General features: G+C 40.9%; 2 protein-coding genes across 2 annotated transcripts in view; both read right to left on the bottom strand.

The window, feature by feature from the left end:
* LOC138966147 (tyrosine-protein kinase Fyn-like) overlaps nucleotides 1–9,974 on the bottom strand; it is a 21,403-nt gene extending 11,429 nt beyond the window's left edge. Inside the window, exons 1-4 of the mRNA XM_070338259.1 lie at nucleotides 9,604–9,974; nucleotides 4,776–4,974; nucleotides 4,171–4,274; nucleotides 1,392–1,553 (exon numbers count right to left, since the gene is read on the bottom strand). Coding sequence (XP_070194360.1) covers nucleotides 1,392–1,553; nucleotides 4,171–4,274; nucleotides 4,776–4,974; nucleotides 9,604–9,769 — 631 coding nt within the window. The 5' untranslated portion in view covers nucleotides 9,770–9,974. The remainder of the gene's footprint in view (nucleotides 1–1,391; nucleotides 1,554–4,170; nucleotides 4,275–4,775; nucleotides 4,975–9,603) is intronic.
* LOC138965984 (uncharacterized) overlaps nucleotides 1–17,500 on the bottom strand; it is a 194,852-nt gene that overhangs the window by 42,949 nt on the left and 134,403 nt on the right. The gene's annotated exons all lie outside the window — the stretch shown is intronic.

Here is a 17,500-nt window from a genome sequence, read left to right as displayed (position 1 = left end):
TTGCAAACAAACATGAACGGGAATCACTACACATCGGTCGTGCACCGTCGTGTTATTAGGAATTTTGATTCCCTGCCCTCTTTTATTTAATATCGCATTCGTCACAGTTTTTATCTTGAGTTTTTCTACTTCCACTTAAGCGTGCTCATAGTTTCATCTGGCATGCACATGACAAGATCAAATGTCAATTGTCAAAAACAGTCGCTGGAAATCGAATTTGGTAGGCCAGTTTTGTCGCAATTTTCTTTTACCGTAAAGCATTGTGCTCCAGTGACTGGCCCGGACTACGCTCTTCAAGCTCCTGCAGCTCATCTCAATGTTTACAATGTCTTGCTCGTGAAACATTAATGAAAGATTTCGTATAAATAGGTGTCGGTCTTCATGGCTTGCGCAAGTGTGGTTAACCAATTTTGACCGGCAAAATCCCATGATGGCGAGAGGTTTTGCAAGATAGAAAGTCATCCAATAGTATTTCTGAATTTTGTTCCCCCCTCTGCTTCTTTACCTCTGTAAACTTGTAGGGCTAGTTATTTTTCGATAGCTACCCAGCAACCAAACAAATAACTTGCCAGCAACAGCACGAATCTTCGAGAGCTCACGGATTTATAATGTTTCCCTCCATCTTTTTAGCTCTTTTTGGTCTTGGCTGCTTTTGCTTTTTGTTATCCTTTGTATTTGTTTATTTGTGACCCTCCACCACGAAATGAGTCGCATGTCACCTCGCGCGGTTCTGCGCTAGGCTTAATATAAGTCCGGGGAGTGTCTGGTAACAGTGTGAGGGTCACCTTAGTCACAGGCTTATAACTCAAACAGTTTTCGCTCTTTTCTAAAACGGTTTTCACCACTAGATAGAGAATTAAAAAAAACTCTTAAAGAACATGTAAAAATATGAAAATCATGAAAAGGTGACATGCGACTCATTCCGTCCTGAAGAAGCCTCCAAAGGTGAACATTTGACCTTCTCTTTGCGTGTGCTGTCCTTGTATTGGTGAGTACAGATTTCTTTTGTTTTTCAGCTTTAGTTATTGTTTCACTCCTACGACTGAGGCGAGGATGTAGATTTGTATCCAGTTGGCCGCTGTCAGCGTGAGTTCGTCCCCACGTTCGGCGAGAGATTTATTTCTCAGAGTCAACTTTGTGTGCAGGCTCTCCTCGGTGTCCGAACACCCCCGTGTGTACACGCAAGCATAAGACCAAGTGCGCACGAAAAAGATCCTGTAATCCATTTCAGAGTTCGGTGGGTTATAGAAACACGAAAATACCCAGCATGCTTCCTCCGAAAGCGGCGTATGGCTGCCTAAATGGCGGGGTAAAAACGGTCATACACGTAAAAGCCGTGGGAGTTTTACCCCATGAACAAACAAACAGACAAACAAACTCCTACGACTCACCTTTGTAATGTGAAATGAGGTCCATGAGGTTGGAGAAGGTCCTGCGTGTCACGATGTAGCAACCTCTGGCATCCTTGTTGCGAATCTTGTAGTGCCGCACAACCGGCTCCCCTCCCCTCGGAGTGTCCGCAGGGTTGTCTCGCACTGATAGCGCATAAGATCCTAGGAAACAAACGCAACACAACAGAATTGAATGTAACTGAATGCTCCAGGAGAAGTTCTAATTATAGTGCACAGAGAACCTTAGGCCCCCCCCAAAAAATAGGTCTGTTTACGGTAACATAGGCCAAAACAAGTCGCGTAAGGCGAAAATACAACATTTAGTCAAGTAGCTGTCGAACTCACAGTATGAAACTGAACGCAATGCCATTTTTCAGCAAGACCGTATACTCGTAGCATCGTCAGTCGACCGCTCATGGCAAAGGCAGTGAAATTGACAAGAAGAGCGGGGTAGTAGTTGCGCTAAGAAGGATAGCACGCTTTTCTGTACCTCTCTTTGTTTTAACTTTCTGAGCGTGTTTTTAATCCAAACATATCATATCTATATGTTTTTGGAATCAGGAACCGACAAGGAATAAGATGCAAGTGTTTTTAAATTGATTTCGACAATTTAATTTTGATAATAATTTTTATATATTTAATTTTCAGAGCTTGTTTTTAATCCAAATATAACATATTTATATGTTTTTGGAATCAGAAAATGATGGAGAATAAGATTAACGTAAATTTGGATCGTTTTATAAATTTTTTATTTTTTTTTTAAATTTTCCGATTTTTAATGACCAAAGTCATTAATTAATTTTTAAGCCACCAAGCTGAAATGCAATACCGAAGTCCGGGCTCTGTCGAAGATTACTTGACCAAAATTTCAACCAATTTGGTTGAAAAATGAGGGCGTGACAGTGCCGCCTCAACTTTCACGAAAAGCCGGATATGACGTCATCAAAGACATTTATCAAAAAAATGAAAAAAAACGTTCGGGGATATCAATCCCAGGAACTCTCATGTAAAATTTCATAAAGATCGGTCCAGTAGTTTGGTCTGAATCGCTCTACACACACACACAGACAGACAGACAGACAGACAGACAGACAGACACACACACATACACCACGACCCTCGTCTCGATTCCCCCCTCTACGTTAAAATATTTAGTCAAAACTTGACTAAATATAAAAATAGGGTCGGTAGGTCGGGATTTTTTTTTCTCCAAAAAACCATATTTTTAGGTTGGTTTTTTGTTTTTTTTTCCCCCTCAAATGCCAAAAAAAAGTCTAGGGTCGCGCGAAAAAAATAGGGTCGGTCGGGTTACCGTAAACAGACTATTTTTTTTGGGGGGGGCCTTATACAAATGCGGCACAGCGCTTTTTTAAAGATCTGATAATCCAAGGAAAGTAAGAACTCTAAACGCATACGGCATGTGTAAAAGAGTAAGAAAGAGGATGAAACTCGCTTGTTCATTTCAATGCCTGTTATTCTCTCAGGTGCCAGGAGATTGGTTCCGTATAACTCTCACTTACTCTATTACACATGTCGTACGCTTACTTCCCTTTGTCATTATAAGATATTTAGTGCGTAGAGCATGGGAAAGCAACTGTACGTATAACTGATTGCTGAGACCCTGACAAACACCAGAAACAGAATAGAAACAACTGTAACAAATATTTTAATTTTCAGTCCAAATTCTAGTGCGCAGAACACTCTAAAACACCGCAGAAACAAGGGCGGATCAATTCACTTTGGAGGGGGGGTTACAAAATGACTGCGAAGATACAAGTTGACGGCGCCGAAGGCGCCTACGCCTCTAGGGGGGTCCGGGGGCATGCCCCCCCGGAAATTTGTTTTATCCAAAGAAGCAAAATAGAGCTATCTGGTGCATCCTGAGCCAATAAATTACCTCTTTTTTGGGTGGGTGGGGGGGGGGGGTTACGTAACCCGTGTTAATTAATTGAGCAATAGATCTTTCAAAAATATCAATGATCGGCGATAAACGCAGACGATTTTTCGATCTCACTTGGTTTCGTTTCCTTCTGTAATGTACGCAAAGCACACAAACTGACTTCACGCAGTCGACCCCACCCAATTGTCAATGTGTTGTGATGAAATATATGCTCGAGAACCTTCCATTTTTTGTCTTTGTAATATCTGATTGAAAACAGGTATTTTGTTTGTGGACAAGCCTGTTTAAGTTTGATTATTGACACTTTTTGTCAAAGTGTTCATGTCCCATAACTGTACGTTACCCAGTATCATGGACGTGCACACTTACAAAATGAATTCAACCAAAAATTGTCAGTCTGCACAGGAAGCAGTTAAACTACTGCATTTTGGTATATGTGCAAGTGGAAGGATGCTCATGTACAAAACCACCGGCACGGTTGGCCTAGTGGTAAGGCGTCCGCCCCGTCATCGGGAGGTCGTGGGTTCGAACCCCGGTCGGGTCATACCTAAGACTTTAAAATTGGCAATCCAGTGGCTGCTCCGCCTGGCATTTGGCATTATGGGGTTAGTGCTAGGACTGGTTGGTCCGGTGTCAGAATAATGTGACTGGGTGAGACATGAAGCCTGTGCTGCGACTTCTGTCTTGTGTGTGGCGCACGTTATATATGTCAAAGCAGCACCGCCCTGATATGGCCCTTCGTGGTCGGCTGGGCGTTAAGCAAACAAGCAAACAAACAAACAAAAACAAATGTACAAATCCTGGACAGATCTGTGGTGGTGTGTTGGATGACTTACAAGCCCAGGACGGTACCTTTAAACGTTAGTATCGTGAGCTCACCTAGACTTGTCTCGCTCTCCCTGACCAGAAAACTTCCCAACGAGGCTGCTGGTGCTTCCAAAGCTCGCGTAGCTTCTTTTCTGGTCAATTGACCAAAGAACCAGCTGTTTGTAGAGAAAAACACAACAAAAGCAAGAATGAGCACCATTAGAGCTTAGACAGTTTATTTACATGGTTACCATAAACACGCCTTCTGTCCACAAAACATCAAAGCTAATACATATTACTGCTCTCGGCTAAAACAAAAACCAAGCTAAAATATTGTTCAGCTTACACTCATAATCTACTATCAAAATCCAACATTTTTGTCCATGTTTTGACTTCAACCGATACAAATTATTGAAAATCAGCAAATCCTACGACAATATGAAGTCATACATGGAGACGTTTATTTACCAAGACTAGTAAGTTTCTTTCACAATGGTACAGAAAACAGAGAAATGTTCACTTCAAATCTTTCAAACAATAACACCCCCCCCCTCCCCCCCAACACCTCCCCTATTTTTAATCACAATTTTTCTCCTAGAATTCAATTGTGTTTTCGAGCAAGACACAATTGCTGGGGACATAAATAAGATAGTTTTCTTCAGTCTAACAACACTCACTCATGGGATTCAATTGTGTTTTCGAGCGCGACGTAATTGCTGGGAACGTAGCCTTCCTCTGTGCCTTCCATGTGCCGGGCCAACCACCATGATGCGTCGGAGGTGTTGTCCAACAATTCCATCCGGTCGCCCTTCTCAAAGGGCAGGTCGCCTTCCACGCGTTGTTCATAGTCGTACAGTGCCCGTATAATTCGCTTGCCTGTATCACGATCAAAGAGAAATCAGTAAGAAAGAGCATTTGTCAATGGGACTGTGCTAAGGCCAAAAAAAAAATTGTCTGTTTCTGGTCACCCGACCGACCCTAAATTTCGGCGCCGACCCTAAACTTTTTTTTCCAAACTCAAAAATATTTATTTTTTTTTTGGTGGTAAAGGACAGGGTGAGAAAATGAACAACAAAAACGTGTGAAAACGAAAGTCCGCTGACGATTTGTAAATGTGTTGAGTGTCTTGTCTCTATGTATAGTGAATCCAGTCTCTTTGCGCGATTTTTAAAGTTAGTTTTATTGGTCTACATTTGGGGTAAAAAAAAAATATAAAAAAATAAAAATAAAAAATCCCTACCTACCGACCCTATTTTTTTTAGCCATGTTACCAGAAACAGACATTTTTTTTTTGCCTAAGCCGATGCAGGGATGTTATTTTCTTCAGCAATTAAGTTTGCCCAAATCGCCATTTCATGTTTAGGCATGTTTCAAAAGTGTAAGGCGGTCTGCAATAAAAGTTAATCACCTTTTCAACAATGAATAAGGTCTGCAGCTCTACTAAAGTGACAGCAACATTTTCTGTAATTTTAAATATCGCTGACTGTAAACGACACGAACATATCTGATACACAGTGCAAACCTAATTGCAGTCATGTATGGTGTGCAGAGCCTGGTTAATATCCATGTGATATCTCTCTAACAGCAATGTATGGTGTGCAGAGCCTGGTTAATATCCATGTGATATCTCTCTAACAGCAATGTATGGTGTGCAGAGCCTGGTTAATATCCATGTGATATCTCTCTAACATCAACTTTGCTCTCTGACTCTGAGATTAATAGAAGCGTGTTCAAGTGAGCGAGTTAAAACCTGATATTATATTATCTTCTTAAATGTTATAAAGACAGGGGGCGGGGGGGGGGGGGGTGTTATTTGTTTCACTGTTTCTATCCTAAGCTGGTATCTCCCTTCTCGTGTAAACCATTGGACTTGCTAATGCTATCTCTGATTAGGCCACACACAAAAAAAATAGTCTGTTAACGGTATCCCGACCGACCCTATTTTTTTGCGCGACCCTAGACTTTTTTTTGGCATTTGGGGGAGAATAAAAAGAGGTCTTTTTGGCAAAATAACTTAAAAATATAATTTTTGGGAGAAACAAAATTACAAATACAAATCCCGACCTACCGACCCTATTTTTTTGCTTATGTTACCGTAAATAGACTATTTTTTTGTTTGGCCTTAGACTTTAGTGTGAGATAAGACCATCCGTCCACTTGGGCACGTGAAACATCAACATCGGGACCGCTTCCTGTGCAGTCACAATGTTTTGATGAATCGATTTCGCAGATTGGTATAAGTGGCTTTTAGGGAATGAATTCATAAAATTCCTATGCACACTGCATTTAATTAAGATGTTTTGGTACGAGTCAAAGAGAAGGGATAGTCTTATCCTGTGTAAGAACCTGGCCAGGTCGGAGACGCTGAGCCGAATCTTCTTCTTCTTCTTCTTCTTCTTCTTCTTCTTTTGCGTTCGTGGGCTGAAACTCCCACGTACACTCGTGTTTTTTGCACGAGTGGAATTTTACGTGTATGACCGTTTTTACCCCGCCATTTAGGCAGCCATACGCCGTTTTCGGAGGAAGCATGCTGTGTATTTTTGTGTGTTTCTATAACCCACCGAACTCTGACATGGATTATAGGATTTTTTCGTGCGCACTTGGTCTTGTGCTTGCGTGTACACACGGGGGTGTTCGGACACCGAGGAGAGTCTGCACACAAAGTTGACTCTGAGAAATAAATCTCTCGCCGAACGTGGGGACGAACTCACGCTGACAGCGGCCAACTGGATACAAATCCAGCGCGCTACCGACTGAGCTACATCCCCGCCCGGTGAGCCGAATCGCTTCCACTGGAAGGACTGTGCCTTCCTGGAAAGGGGAGATTCACTCAAGCAGGCAATAACATCTGTCAAATTCTGACTCTGAAATATATATATTTGTCAGTAAGTACTGGTGTCACATGACTGATGTGAACCAGTTGATTGGCTAATGGCGATGCGCTAAAACTGTTAGCGCACTCTTGGAGTGCGCTAACTTTTCGACAGAGCGTATTCTTCCGCCCTTTGCCTAAGCGAGACTGTGCTCTTATCCTCAGAATTAATTAATGACATGTAGCTTATATTCTCCACAATACCAAATGACCATAAATTCCCTGCTTCTCAATTAAAGCAGAAGTGTTTTGTTTTTTCTGACAGATTGCATGTGCCTGTGCCACAGTGCTGCTACTGATCTAAACATAGAAGCCGCTGTGTTTCATCTAATTTTCGCCGACTTGCATAGATTCTTCTCATATGCCGTGTTAGTGGCATGTAGCTTATCATCCACATTACCAAATGATGAGTTAGTATACAATTCCCAGCGGCTAACAGAAAACACAAGTGTTATTCCGATAACGTACCAGCCAGACCAGTTTGGAAGACTGACTCGATCGACTCTGCCATACGTAGCAGACTCAGTATGTACACTGAAATACGACTGCATCAGTTCAGTAAATGAATGGTTTCCGAATTATTATTTCAAGGCAAGAACAATCGTAATCGAAAACGTGTAGGGTTCAGAACGTTCTTACCATATATATATAAGACTTAATTATTACCTCAGGCGTGCAGAGTCTGCAGACTGCAGTGGTTCGATTGCTCTTGCCTAGCACAGTAGCAGACGACATAAACCCCGCTCAGCAAATTAACATGTTGGGCAAATGTGAACTAAAAAACGATGGGGATATAAAACATGGAGGGTTCAGAGCATTCTTACCGTTCATATTTAGTATCAGACTCCCCGATGAGTGAAGATACAACACGAGAAATATGCCACATTTATTTTGAAAATGTGCAACCGTCGAGTCCTTCGACTTCGAGTCAATTCAAGGGGAGTCACTCCGCACAGTCAATCCGTCGAACCTCGACTGGAGGTTTCGAATCGCAAATAACGAAGAGTACAGTCCTTTCTCCGAGTTCAAATGAGGTCTCTCTGAAAGATCATCACTGTTCAGCTTAACGCTACACTGGAATTTACCAACAGTAATTAAAATGCGTGTGACGAAAGCACGACACACTTGAGACACCCCACACAAAAGTAGATCTTACTGTACACTGACGACCTAACCACACAGTTATGCCTATTCAAATGCGCGTAGCAAAATGTGCGTTTGGAATCTTCTTTTTTCTATGGCGGTACTGACAATATCGTTATTGAAACAATCCCAGTGCACTAAGGGATTTATAGAGCAAATCTCGAAAATAATTATTGAACTCAGCGCTATGCGCTTCGTTCAATAATGAATTTTCTCGTTTTGCTCTATAAATCCCTTAGTGCACTGGGATGTCTCAATAACTTAAAATATATCACCCGGCCTTTCTCTAAGGCTTACTGATATTAATATCAGTTTTCACCGACAAACACTTGAAGCATTCCCACACAATTCACCTGCCATATTCGTAGCGTTCATTAATTAATTCATATTGTTTACATGTGCCAATAATGTTATAAAACTGTACCTAAGGGGATATAATAACGATTGGCTGTAGCTTTTGAACACAGAAACAATTATTTGAGTATTGCAAAGTGGTGTTGATAGTGTCGAATGTAAACAGAACAGTCTCAAACGCCATCTTTGGTTTACGAAACGTCACGAAGTGACGTCAACGGTCTAAAAATAGCCCAAGTCTTGGAGAACTGTTGCTAAACAATGCAATAAAGAATGAATTATTTCTCGTAATTGGTAAGGACTTCAAACCTAAAACTTTGCAGGAAGCTTAATTTATACATCCCCGCAACGATGGGAAAAGCCCTGGAAGTAATTAAACTAATTAAATAGGACTATGTCAGCCTTTAAATCTGCCCAAGACATTGGAGCTCCTTTTTTGAGACCTCCCGATTTAAGATTTCCCTCCTTTCAGACCTTCTATTTTTAGATTTTCTGTTCAACATCTGTCAATTTGCCCTCATTTTAAGACTCACTTTCTTTTAAAACCAGGTGATTTGTCAGATTTTTGAAGTACTTGGGCTTTCTTGCGGAGTATGCACGAATTCTATGTTTGTACGCACCACTTTTTCTACTCACAGTTAAAAAATGTGCACAGATAAAGACACATACAGTACAGCACCCGCTCAATCAATTCTTACACCCGCCCCTGCTGACCAGTGGTTAGCCATAGCATCGATGGGAGGCATGTCAGGAGATTGCCCATGGGTTCGAATCCCATCAGAGTCAATTAATTCTCTCAGAACGCAAGCCTCTTATGAGAATAAAACATTCAATTCAGGGCCCAAAGAATGAGAAAAAGAAAATTGTTTTCACAGGACAATATCTCACTGTATAAAGAAGAACTTCAGTGTTGTAACTCCCAGACTCAAGGGACATTACAGTCATTAGACATGCAGTTGACCTGTATTTAAATTATGTATGGGTCATATATAAAAAAAAAAACACGTAAGTCAAAGACCAGTTTTCTACATGTCAAAGCTATCGGACGGTTGACCGAACACCTATAATGCACGAGTGACCGAAGGCCTGTGAACTGTGAACCGTGGAACTACCTTAAAACAAGTCTTGTTACTTACCGACTGAAGGTGTTGCGCCACCATTTGACAAATGTGTGGGATCTTCCTGATAGACGTTCTTCCGTTGTTTGGCTCTTACATTGTCTTTGCCCGACTCCCCTGTGATGGAGTTGAATCTTGCTTCCGCTTGCACGCCTTTTGTGCGTTTTGACTGTAAGCACCCCATGTTTAATGTCCGAGAAACCCGGTGGCAAACGTTTGGTTACTGCGGGTGTTTGGTTTACTTTGTGAAGCAGTAAGCCTTCGGAGCTGAAACTGGAGGTTTTTTTCTGTCAACTTCACAGCAATCTGTGGATTAGCTTCCGAAGAAAAGCTGACTTTACAAAATCGAGCTGCTTCAAGGCGTCATCAGTTCATTTTCATCCATGATGTCTTTTCTAACACAGAAAAAAAGACATATTTACTTTCAGTGATATATATGAAGCTGTTTTAGTGAGTGTTTCTTATCTTATGGGTCATAATGTATGCATGCTGCGAATTCAAAATACCTGTTATTAGGGTACATGTTACCAGAAGTATAATGCACTACTTTAAAAAATAAAAGTGATTTGTGGCATACAGTTTAATTGTTTCTACATTTCGACTATGGAAAAATAAAGCTTAACCTCGTACAACTTGAACAAAGTGCTAGCTACTAGCAATAGTTCATTCTATATGAAATGGGTTTGATATCCCTGGCCAAAGGAATCTCAATCTCAATCAGTATTTTTTTTCACTTTTCCTCTTTTCAGCACAAGAACATGTATAAAAGATTCACCATAATTCTTTAACATGTGATATAAAAAATACAGAACTGATAGACTTCCCAACCACAGCACCGGAGCTAGCACATTACTTGTTTTTAACTTCCTTGAAAGGTTATTCATTTTGCTGCCGTTGATGCAAACAATTAGATGTTTGTTGGTTCGTTTGAAACAAAATGTCACGTTAAAAAAAATTAGTCTGACGGGCTACAATGTCTTGACCATAACACTTGCACTTTTAACTTACAGCAGAATCCTGAACCACACCAACTTTCCAACACATAAACCACAGTGCTCACGTAAGCAGGAATGAGAAATACACCAGAGTCACACTGGATTGATCCTGTATCATCTTCAATGGAAGTATCATATAAACTTCGCACTTTGTACTTCTGTGAATCCGTACAGGATCTAGCAGTTGTACACTAAGCAACCGGCAGAATATAAACACTCCTGCTGCAATGCGAGTTATTGGGGCCTAATACTCACTTCACTTCAAGCACACACAAAATGCATTTGGATTCAAAAACGAAATATGGCGGAGCCTTGGCCAAAGCTGGTCTATTCACTTTATGGTTCGACTACTTGATGTTGCTTCTTATCTGGTTCTGAAACCTACACATAATTTCCCACTGTGTCTTTTTAGCCTGTCTGTGTTCCGTTTTGCTTGCCGTGTCGGAACCGTGTCAGGATGCTGAAAGGAAATGCATAATCACTAAATCAGTGATCGTACTAGGCCTGCATGACTTTGTGAATGAATGCAAATGCGCTAGTACGCTATCATACAGAAACAAACACAACTCCAAATGTAGGTTCCCTCCGCTGTATTACACAGCTATGACAGCATACACACAAATACACACAATCATGAACATAAAGGTTAGGTACTCAAAAATCCAGTACTCACAGTTTTGGTAGGCAAAAACACTCGAGATGACAATCTCGTACACAATTGCAATGACAAAACTCTCTATCCTTCACTGAGGTATAAAACTACATTAAAACAGTCCGTGGACTCACAGGCACACGATATCTAGTTTACAGGTATCTACTCACGGCTCGTGTGTAGTCAACAAAATCCAGCTATAGTTTCTACTACGGCAGACTTAAAACACCGTCTGCTCTGTCTACTAAGTATTCCTTATCTCTTAAGTAATTAAGATATTGTAGACATATTTTAATTCTGGTCATACGCAGAATTACACAGCTTCTATTGCTGTTCACTAGGAAATGTATTTTACTACTAATTCCTGCTACTGGTGACCTCGGTCTACTCAGTTTCCACCGCCCTGTGACCACTATGGTCCAACTCTACGGACAAACATAACCGTGCACTAGCTTCTAGAAATCCCGTCGAATCTCAGCTATGCGAGTCTAAAGGCGTAATATTCCGGCGGCTCCTCAGATCCTTCATTCTGTCATCTGGCCACTATTTTCCTTTATGACCGGTTACACGACGCACTGCACAACATAAATAGCGGACATCTTGTCTTAGATATCTGTCTGCTATGTTTAAAGTTACAGTGTTAGTCGATTCGACTTATGCGATAAACATTAACGATATTCAAATGCTTATTCCATTTACCTGTTAAGTGCTCTACTCGGGCTTCCTTTCTCCCGGTCGATTACCGTGACAACCCCTCCCTGTCGCTGGACAGTGGTTAAGTGTAACGATATCTTCGTTGCGATTTACAAAGTCAACTCTCTCGGTCAGTGAGTTGAATTTACAATCCGTGAAACCACACTTCACTACGTCACTCTTTTATCTCTGGTTAGCGCTCTAAAAGCGTGGAGGATATCACTATCAAACTTTGCCTGTTAGTGTTATTCGTGATTTCCTTCACAGACTTTTACTAAACCAAAAGGCAAGATGAATACATGATTAACATGTACATCAAGCACAACAATTCGATGGGCTAAAACCAGAACCAATTACCTCAAAATAACTGGTTTTGCAATTTTATAGTCATTAGACTTATGGTAATATGATTCTCACTTCCTGTGAAGGATTCTTGAAAATCTTGGATGATTGTGTATTTATAAGTCATAATTTGTTCTGGCTCCAAGCATTTCTCCTGCTCATCTTGGAAGCAGAACCATCTAACTCCATCCAGGTTGGAAGCAGAACGTGCTAAGTTCAGTTTAGTCTGTTCTGCTACTGAGCTATGTGAGAAATGGGGAGTGTCTATCTGCCAGCCAGAAGCAGCCATCGTAACCTGACCTCTTCTGATTGCTGTGTCACAGTCAGTTTCCCTGCCCTCAGCGCAACCAGACTAGGTCACTATAGCGGTGGGTGTATCTGGTTTTCACCCTCTCTGTGTGGTGTAGGATTCCTCCAGCACACAGAAGGGTGTTACAAGCAGTGGCGGAGTCTGCTGTCGGCAGAAAAAGACATTTTAATTTGTGTGGGAGTGTGGAAAGAAAAACAGGTCAGCGACACCTGTCAGTATCCGAATTTCAGACTCCGGATGTAATAATCAGCATAGCTTGTTATGACAGGTGTCATGTTGATACAATGTTTCCATTTTCTCATGGAAACAAATTGATGAGGCTTGGTGTCGCAAGGTCGTGTCAACGAAACGTCAAAAATGACACGAATTTATTCCACAGAAAACGTCTGCGTGTCAATGTCATTGATAAACATTGATTATTTTAGTCATTGTTTGCCTGTGACTGGTTGGTGAGAACATTGTAGTCAGCTCATGATGTAATACCGGTTTGAAAGATATCTAGCACGATCACTGTTCCCACAGGGAGGATGGGGGCGATAAGGGGGGATAGGGGTAATGCAAGGGGGGGGGGGAGGTCCTAAAACTGACCTGACAAAAGGTTGGTCCACTTTCTGAAAACTCAAAGAACAGCATCTGCTGCACAGTCTGTTTTGCTGTTGCTCGAGTCAGGACACAGATTCAAGTGAGTATCATCATGTATTTTTGTTTCCCCCATTTGAACAAGTCATTAAAGCTTAATTTCTGATTCGTATTCATAAGGGAAACTTTCTGATTCAGTCTAAATTCTGTAATCTGCATACTGATCCCTAGCTTCTTTTTTTTGTTTATAGTTTTGTTTTCTTAAATAAAAGCACAGGCTGGTGAAAGCGTATTTGTCAAGTTTCGTGTGTGTGTGTGTGTGTGTGTTCATGAATGTTGTAGTGTTTTCAGCTCTTTAGTTTTCGATAAAAATGAAATCAATAACCTCAATGAATGTTCAGGGCAGATAATGACAATTTTTGTCTGCTTGTAACCTATGGATGGATGAATGGATGTTATTACAGCGCTATTTCCACACTTTTTTGTGAGTTTGACTCCAATATATTTCTTAAATCACAGGTTTTTACAATGTCGAATGAGAATAACTGGCCAGATGAGGACTTGATTCAGCAAATGATTCTTGAAACCCAAAAAACATCGCCTCCCTGTACAAAGTCTGGTAAGTATCAAAACACACACACACACACACACACACACACACACACACACACACACACACACACACACACACACTTATATTCTAACTTAGTCACTTACTTACTTCCTTCTTTACAAAACGCGCCTGGATACTTTTAGCATATTCAGTGTAATCAGGTATTTATGTTTTATTTTTGTGTGTGAATAAAACTGTTTACAGTTTAAATGCAGCAGCGATGGTACGAAGGCAATTAACTTTTTTTTTTATCAGTGAATAATTGTATATCAAGTAGTAATTGCCAAGGAGAAGAATTAATAGTCTTTATATCTTGTGCAGATGCTGTTCAGCAGGAAGTGAATATGGCCGTCCAGGCAAGCCAAAAGCACCAAGCATTTCAGGAGACTGTCCCACGGATTCATGGGATGAGGCTGCAGAATCTCCTTACTGCATGCAAATGGCTTAACGAGAATTAAAGTTCCAGGAAATGGAAATTGCTTCTTCGAAGCATCGTGCTTCCATCTTGAAAAAGTAACCCGTCCCAATGATTTGAGAGAACGAGTCTGTGATCACATCATGGACAATGTAGAGCACCACTCCAGCTTTTCCTGCAGTGGATCTCCACTATTGCCGCAAAGACACAAACAGAACGTTTTTAGACAGTAGCCTCTCTATTACAAAGATGTATGAGATGTACGCACAGACATGCACGGAAAAGAAGGAAGAACCAGTTAAACTAAAGAAGATATTTACAGACGGACATTCAACTCAGAATACAACTTTTCGTTCCATCGACCCAAAAAGGATCAGTGCAACTTGTGTAGTAGCTATAGGGATAGGAAAACAAATGGAGCTGTTTCTGAAGAGGAGGACAATGCGTACACAGAACATAGAAATACCGGCACGGTTGGCCTAGTGGTAAGGCGTCCGCTCCGTGATCGGGAGGTCGTGGGTTCGAACCCCGGCCGGGTCATACCTAAGACTTTAAAATTGGCAATCTAGTGGCTGCTCCGCCTGGCGTCTGGCATTATGGGGTTAGTGCTGGGACTGGTTGGTCCGGTGTCAGAATAATGTGACTGGGTGAGACATGAAGCCTGTGCTGCGACTTCTGTCTTGTGTGTGGCGCACGTTAAATGTCAAAGCAGCACCGCCCTGATATGGCTCTTCGTGGTCGGCTGGGCGTTAAGCAAACAAACAAACAAACAAACATAGAAATAAGATGACAGCAGCACGGACAGAGAAAGACACAGACAAACAGAAAGCTCGACATGACCCAAGCATTCATGCAGCTACGTTTGATCTTGAAGCAGTACTCCCTACCCCATGTTCCCTTGTAAGTCAAACATTCTTCAAGAGAATAATAATAAGAACATTTATATAGCGCTAAATCAAAAACTTTCGTTAAAAAGGCTTGCTCTAAGCGGCGCTTGACATCTAAATTTGGTGTTTATAACTTATCATTTTTCAGTCTTGGTGACAGCAGGGCAACATGCTTCCTGTGGAATGAAACAGAAGGTAGGAAAGGTGCGTGTGAGATTGCCACTTATCTCTTCATGTATCTGCGATCCCTTCAGTTCCAGGCTGGTCAAGCACGTTATTTGTTTTATTCTGACTGCTGTGGTGGACCAACCTCTATGTTGACAAACTTCCAATCTCATAAGTAAAACAAGTCGCGTAAGGCGAAAATACAATATTTAGTCAAGTAGCTGTCGAACTCACAGAATGAAACTGAACGCAACGCAACGCAGCAAGACCGTATACTCGTAGCATCGTCAGTCCACCGCCCGTGGCAAAGGCAGTGCCCGTGGAATTGACAAGAAGAGCGGGGTATTCGTTGCGCTAAGAAGGATAGCACGCTTTTCTGTACCTCTCTTTGTTTTAACTTTCTGAGCGTGTTTTTAATCCAAACATATCATATCTATATGTTTTTGGAATCAGGAACCGACAAGGAATAAGATGAAAGTGTTTTTAAATTGATTTGGACAATTAATTTTGATAATAATTTTTATATATTTAATTTTCAGAGCTTGTTTTTAATCCGAATATAACATATTTATATGTTTTTGGAATCAGCAAATGATGGAGAATAAGATAAACGTAAATTTGGATCGTTTTATAAATTTTTATTTTTTTTTACAATTTTCAGATTTTTAATGACCAAAGTCATTAATTAATTTTTAAGCCACCAAGCTGAAATGCAATACCGAACCCCGGGCTTCGTCGAAGATTACTTGACCAAAATTTCAACCAATTTGGTTGAAAAATGAGGGCGTGACAGTGCCGCCTCAACTTTCACGAAAAGCCGGATATGACGTCATCAAAGACATTTATCAAAAAAATGAAAAAAACGTTCGGGGATTTCATACCCAGGAACTCTCATGTCAAATTTCATAAAGATCGGTTCAGTAGTTTAGTCTGAATCGCTCTACACACACACACACACACACAGACACACAGACACACACACACACGCACATACACCACGACCCTCGTTTCGATTCCCCCTCGATGTTAAAATATTTAGTCAAAACTTGACTAAATATAAAAACGGATCCGAAAGTGTTGCGCTATAAGTACGACTTTGCTGGTGACTTTGAAACGGTTAAAGTCACAGGCACAGGCAGTCGCCGAGGACGTTCTCCAGGTTTTGTGCACTTGACCAACCTCTATGTTGACAAACTTCCAATCTCATAAGTAAAACAAGTCGCGTAAGGCGAAAATACAATATTTAGTCAAGTAGCTGTCGAACTCACAGAATGAAACTGAACGCAACGCAACGCAGCAAGACCGTATACTCGTAGCATCGTCACTCCACCGCCCGTGGCAAAGGCAGTGCCCGTGGAATTGACAGGAAGAGCGGGGTATTCGTTGCGCTGAGAAGGATAGCACGCTTTTCTGTACCTCTCTTCGTTTTAACTTTCTGAGCGTGTTTTTAATCCAAACATATCATATCTATATATTTTTGGAATCAGGAACCGACAAGGAATAAGATGAAAGTGTTTTTAAATTGATTTCGAAAAAAACATTTTGATAATAATTTTTATATATTTAATTTTCAGAGCTTGTTTTTAATCCGAATATAACATATTTATATGTTTTTGGAATCAGCAAATGATGGAGAATAAGATAAACGTAAATTTGGATCGTTTTATAAATTTTTATTTTTTTTTTACAATTTTCAGATTTTTAATGACCAAAGTCATTAATTAATTTTTAAGCCACCAAGCTGAAATGCAATACCGAACCCCGGGCTTCGTGGAAGATTACTTGACCAAAATTTCAACCAATTTGGTTGAAAAATGAGGGCGTGACAGTGCCGCCTCAACTTTCACGAAAAGCCGGATATGACGTCATCAAAGACATTTATCAAAAAAATGAAAAAAACGTTCGGGGATTTCATACCCAGGAACTCTCATGTCAAATTTCATAAAGATCGGTCCAGTAGTTTAGTCTGAATCGCTCTACACACACACACACACACGCACAAACTTAGGAAGTCAATGGACAGTGACTTTAAGACTTGAAACTGTGAGAAGACGAACACTTCCAATCTCTTGACCAATTATGAACTTCGGCACTGTGACTATTCGTTTTGTCGGTAACATGTTCGCCACCCACGCGATCTGGCATCCATGTCGCGAGAACAACACGCGTTTGTCGTATCGGTTCGATAATGTCAATGCTATGTTTTGTATATGCTTCAGCTTTGATAACGGAAAATGTAGTTTTTGATTTTTTTTTAACATTGT

This window comes from Littorina saxatilis, linkage group LG5 (genome assembly GCF_037325665.1).
Source record: "Littorina saxatilis isolate snail1 linkage group LG5, US_GU_Lsax_2.0, whole genome shotgun sequence".
NCBI classification, from domain to species: domain Eukaryota; kingdom Metazoa; phylum Mollusca; class Gastropoda; order Littorinimorpha; family Littorinidae; genus Littorina; species Littorina saxatilis.
This window is presented reverse-complemented; position numbering and strand designations above follow the sequence as displayed.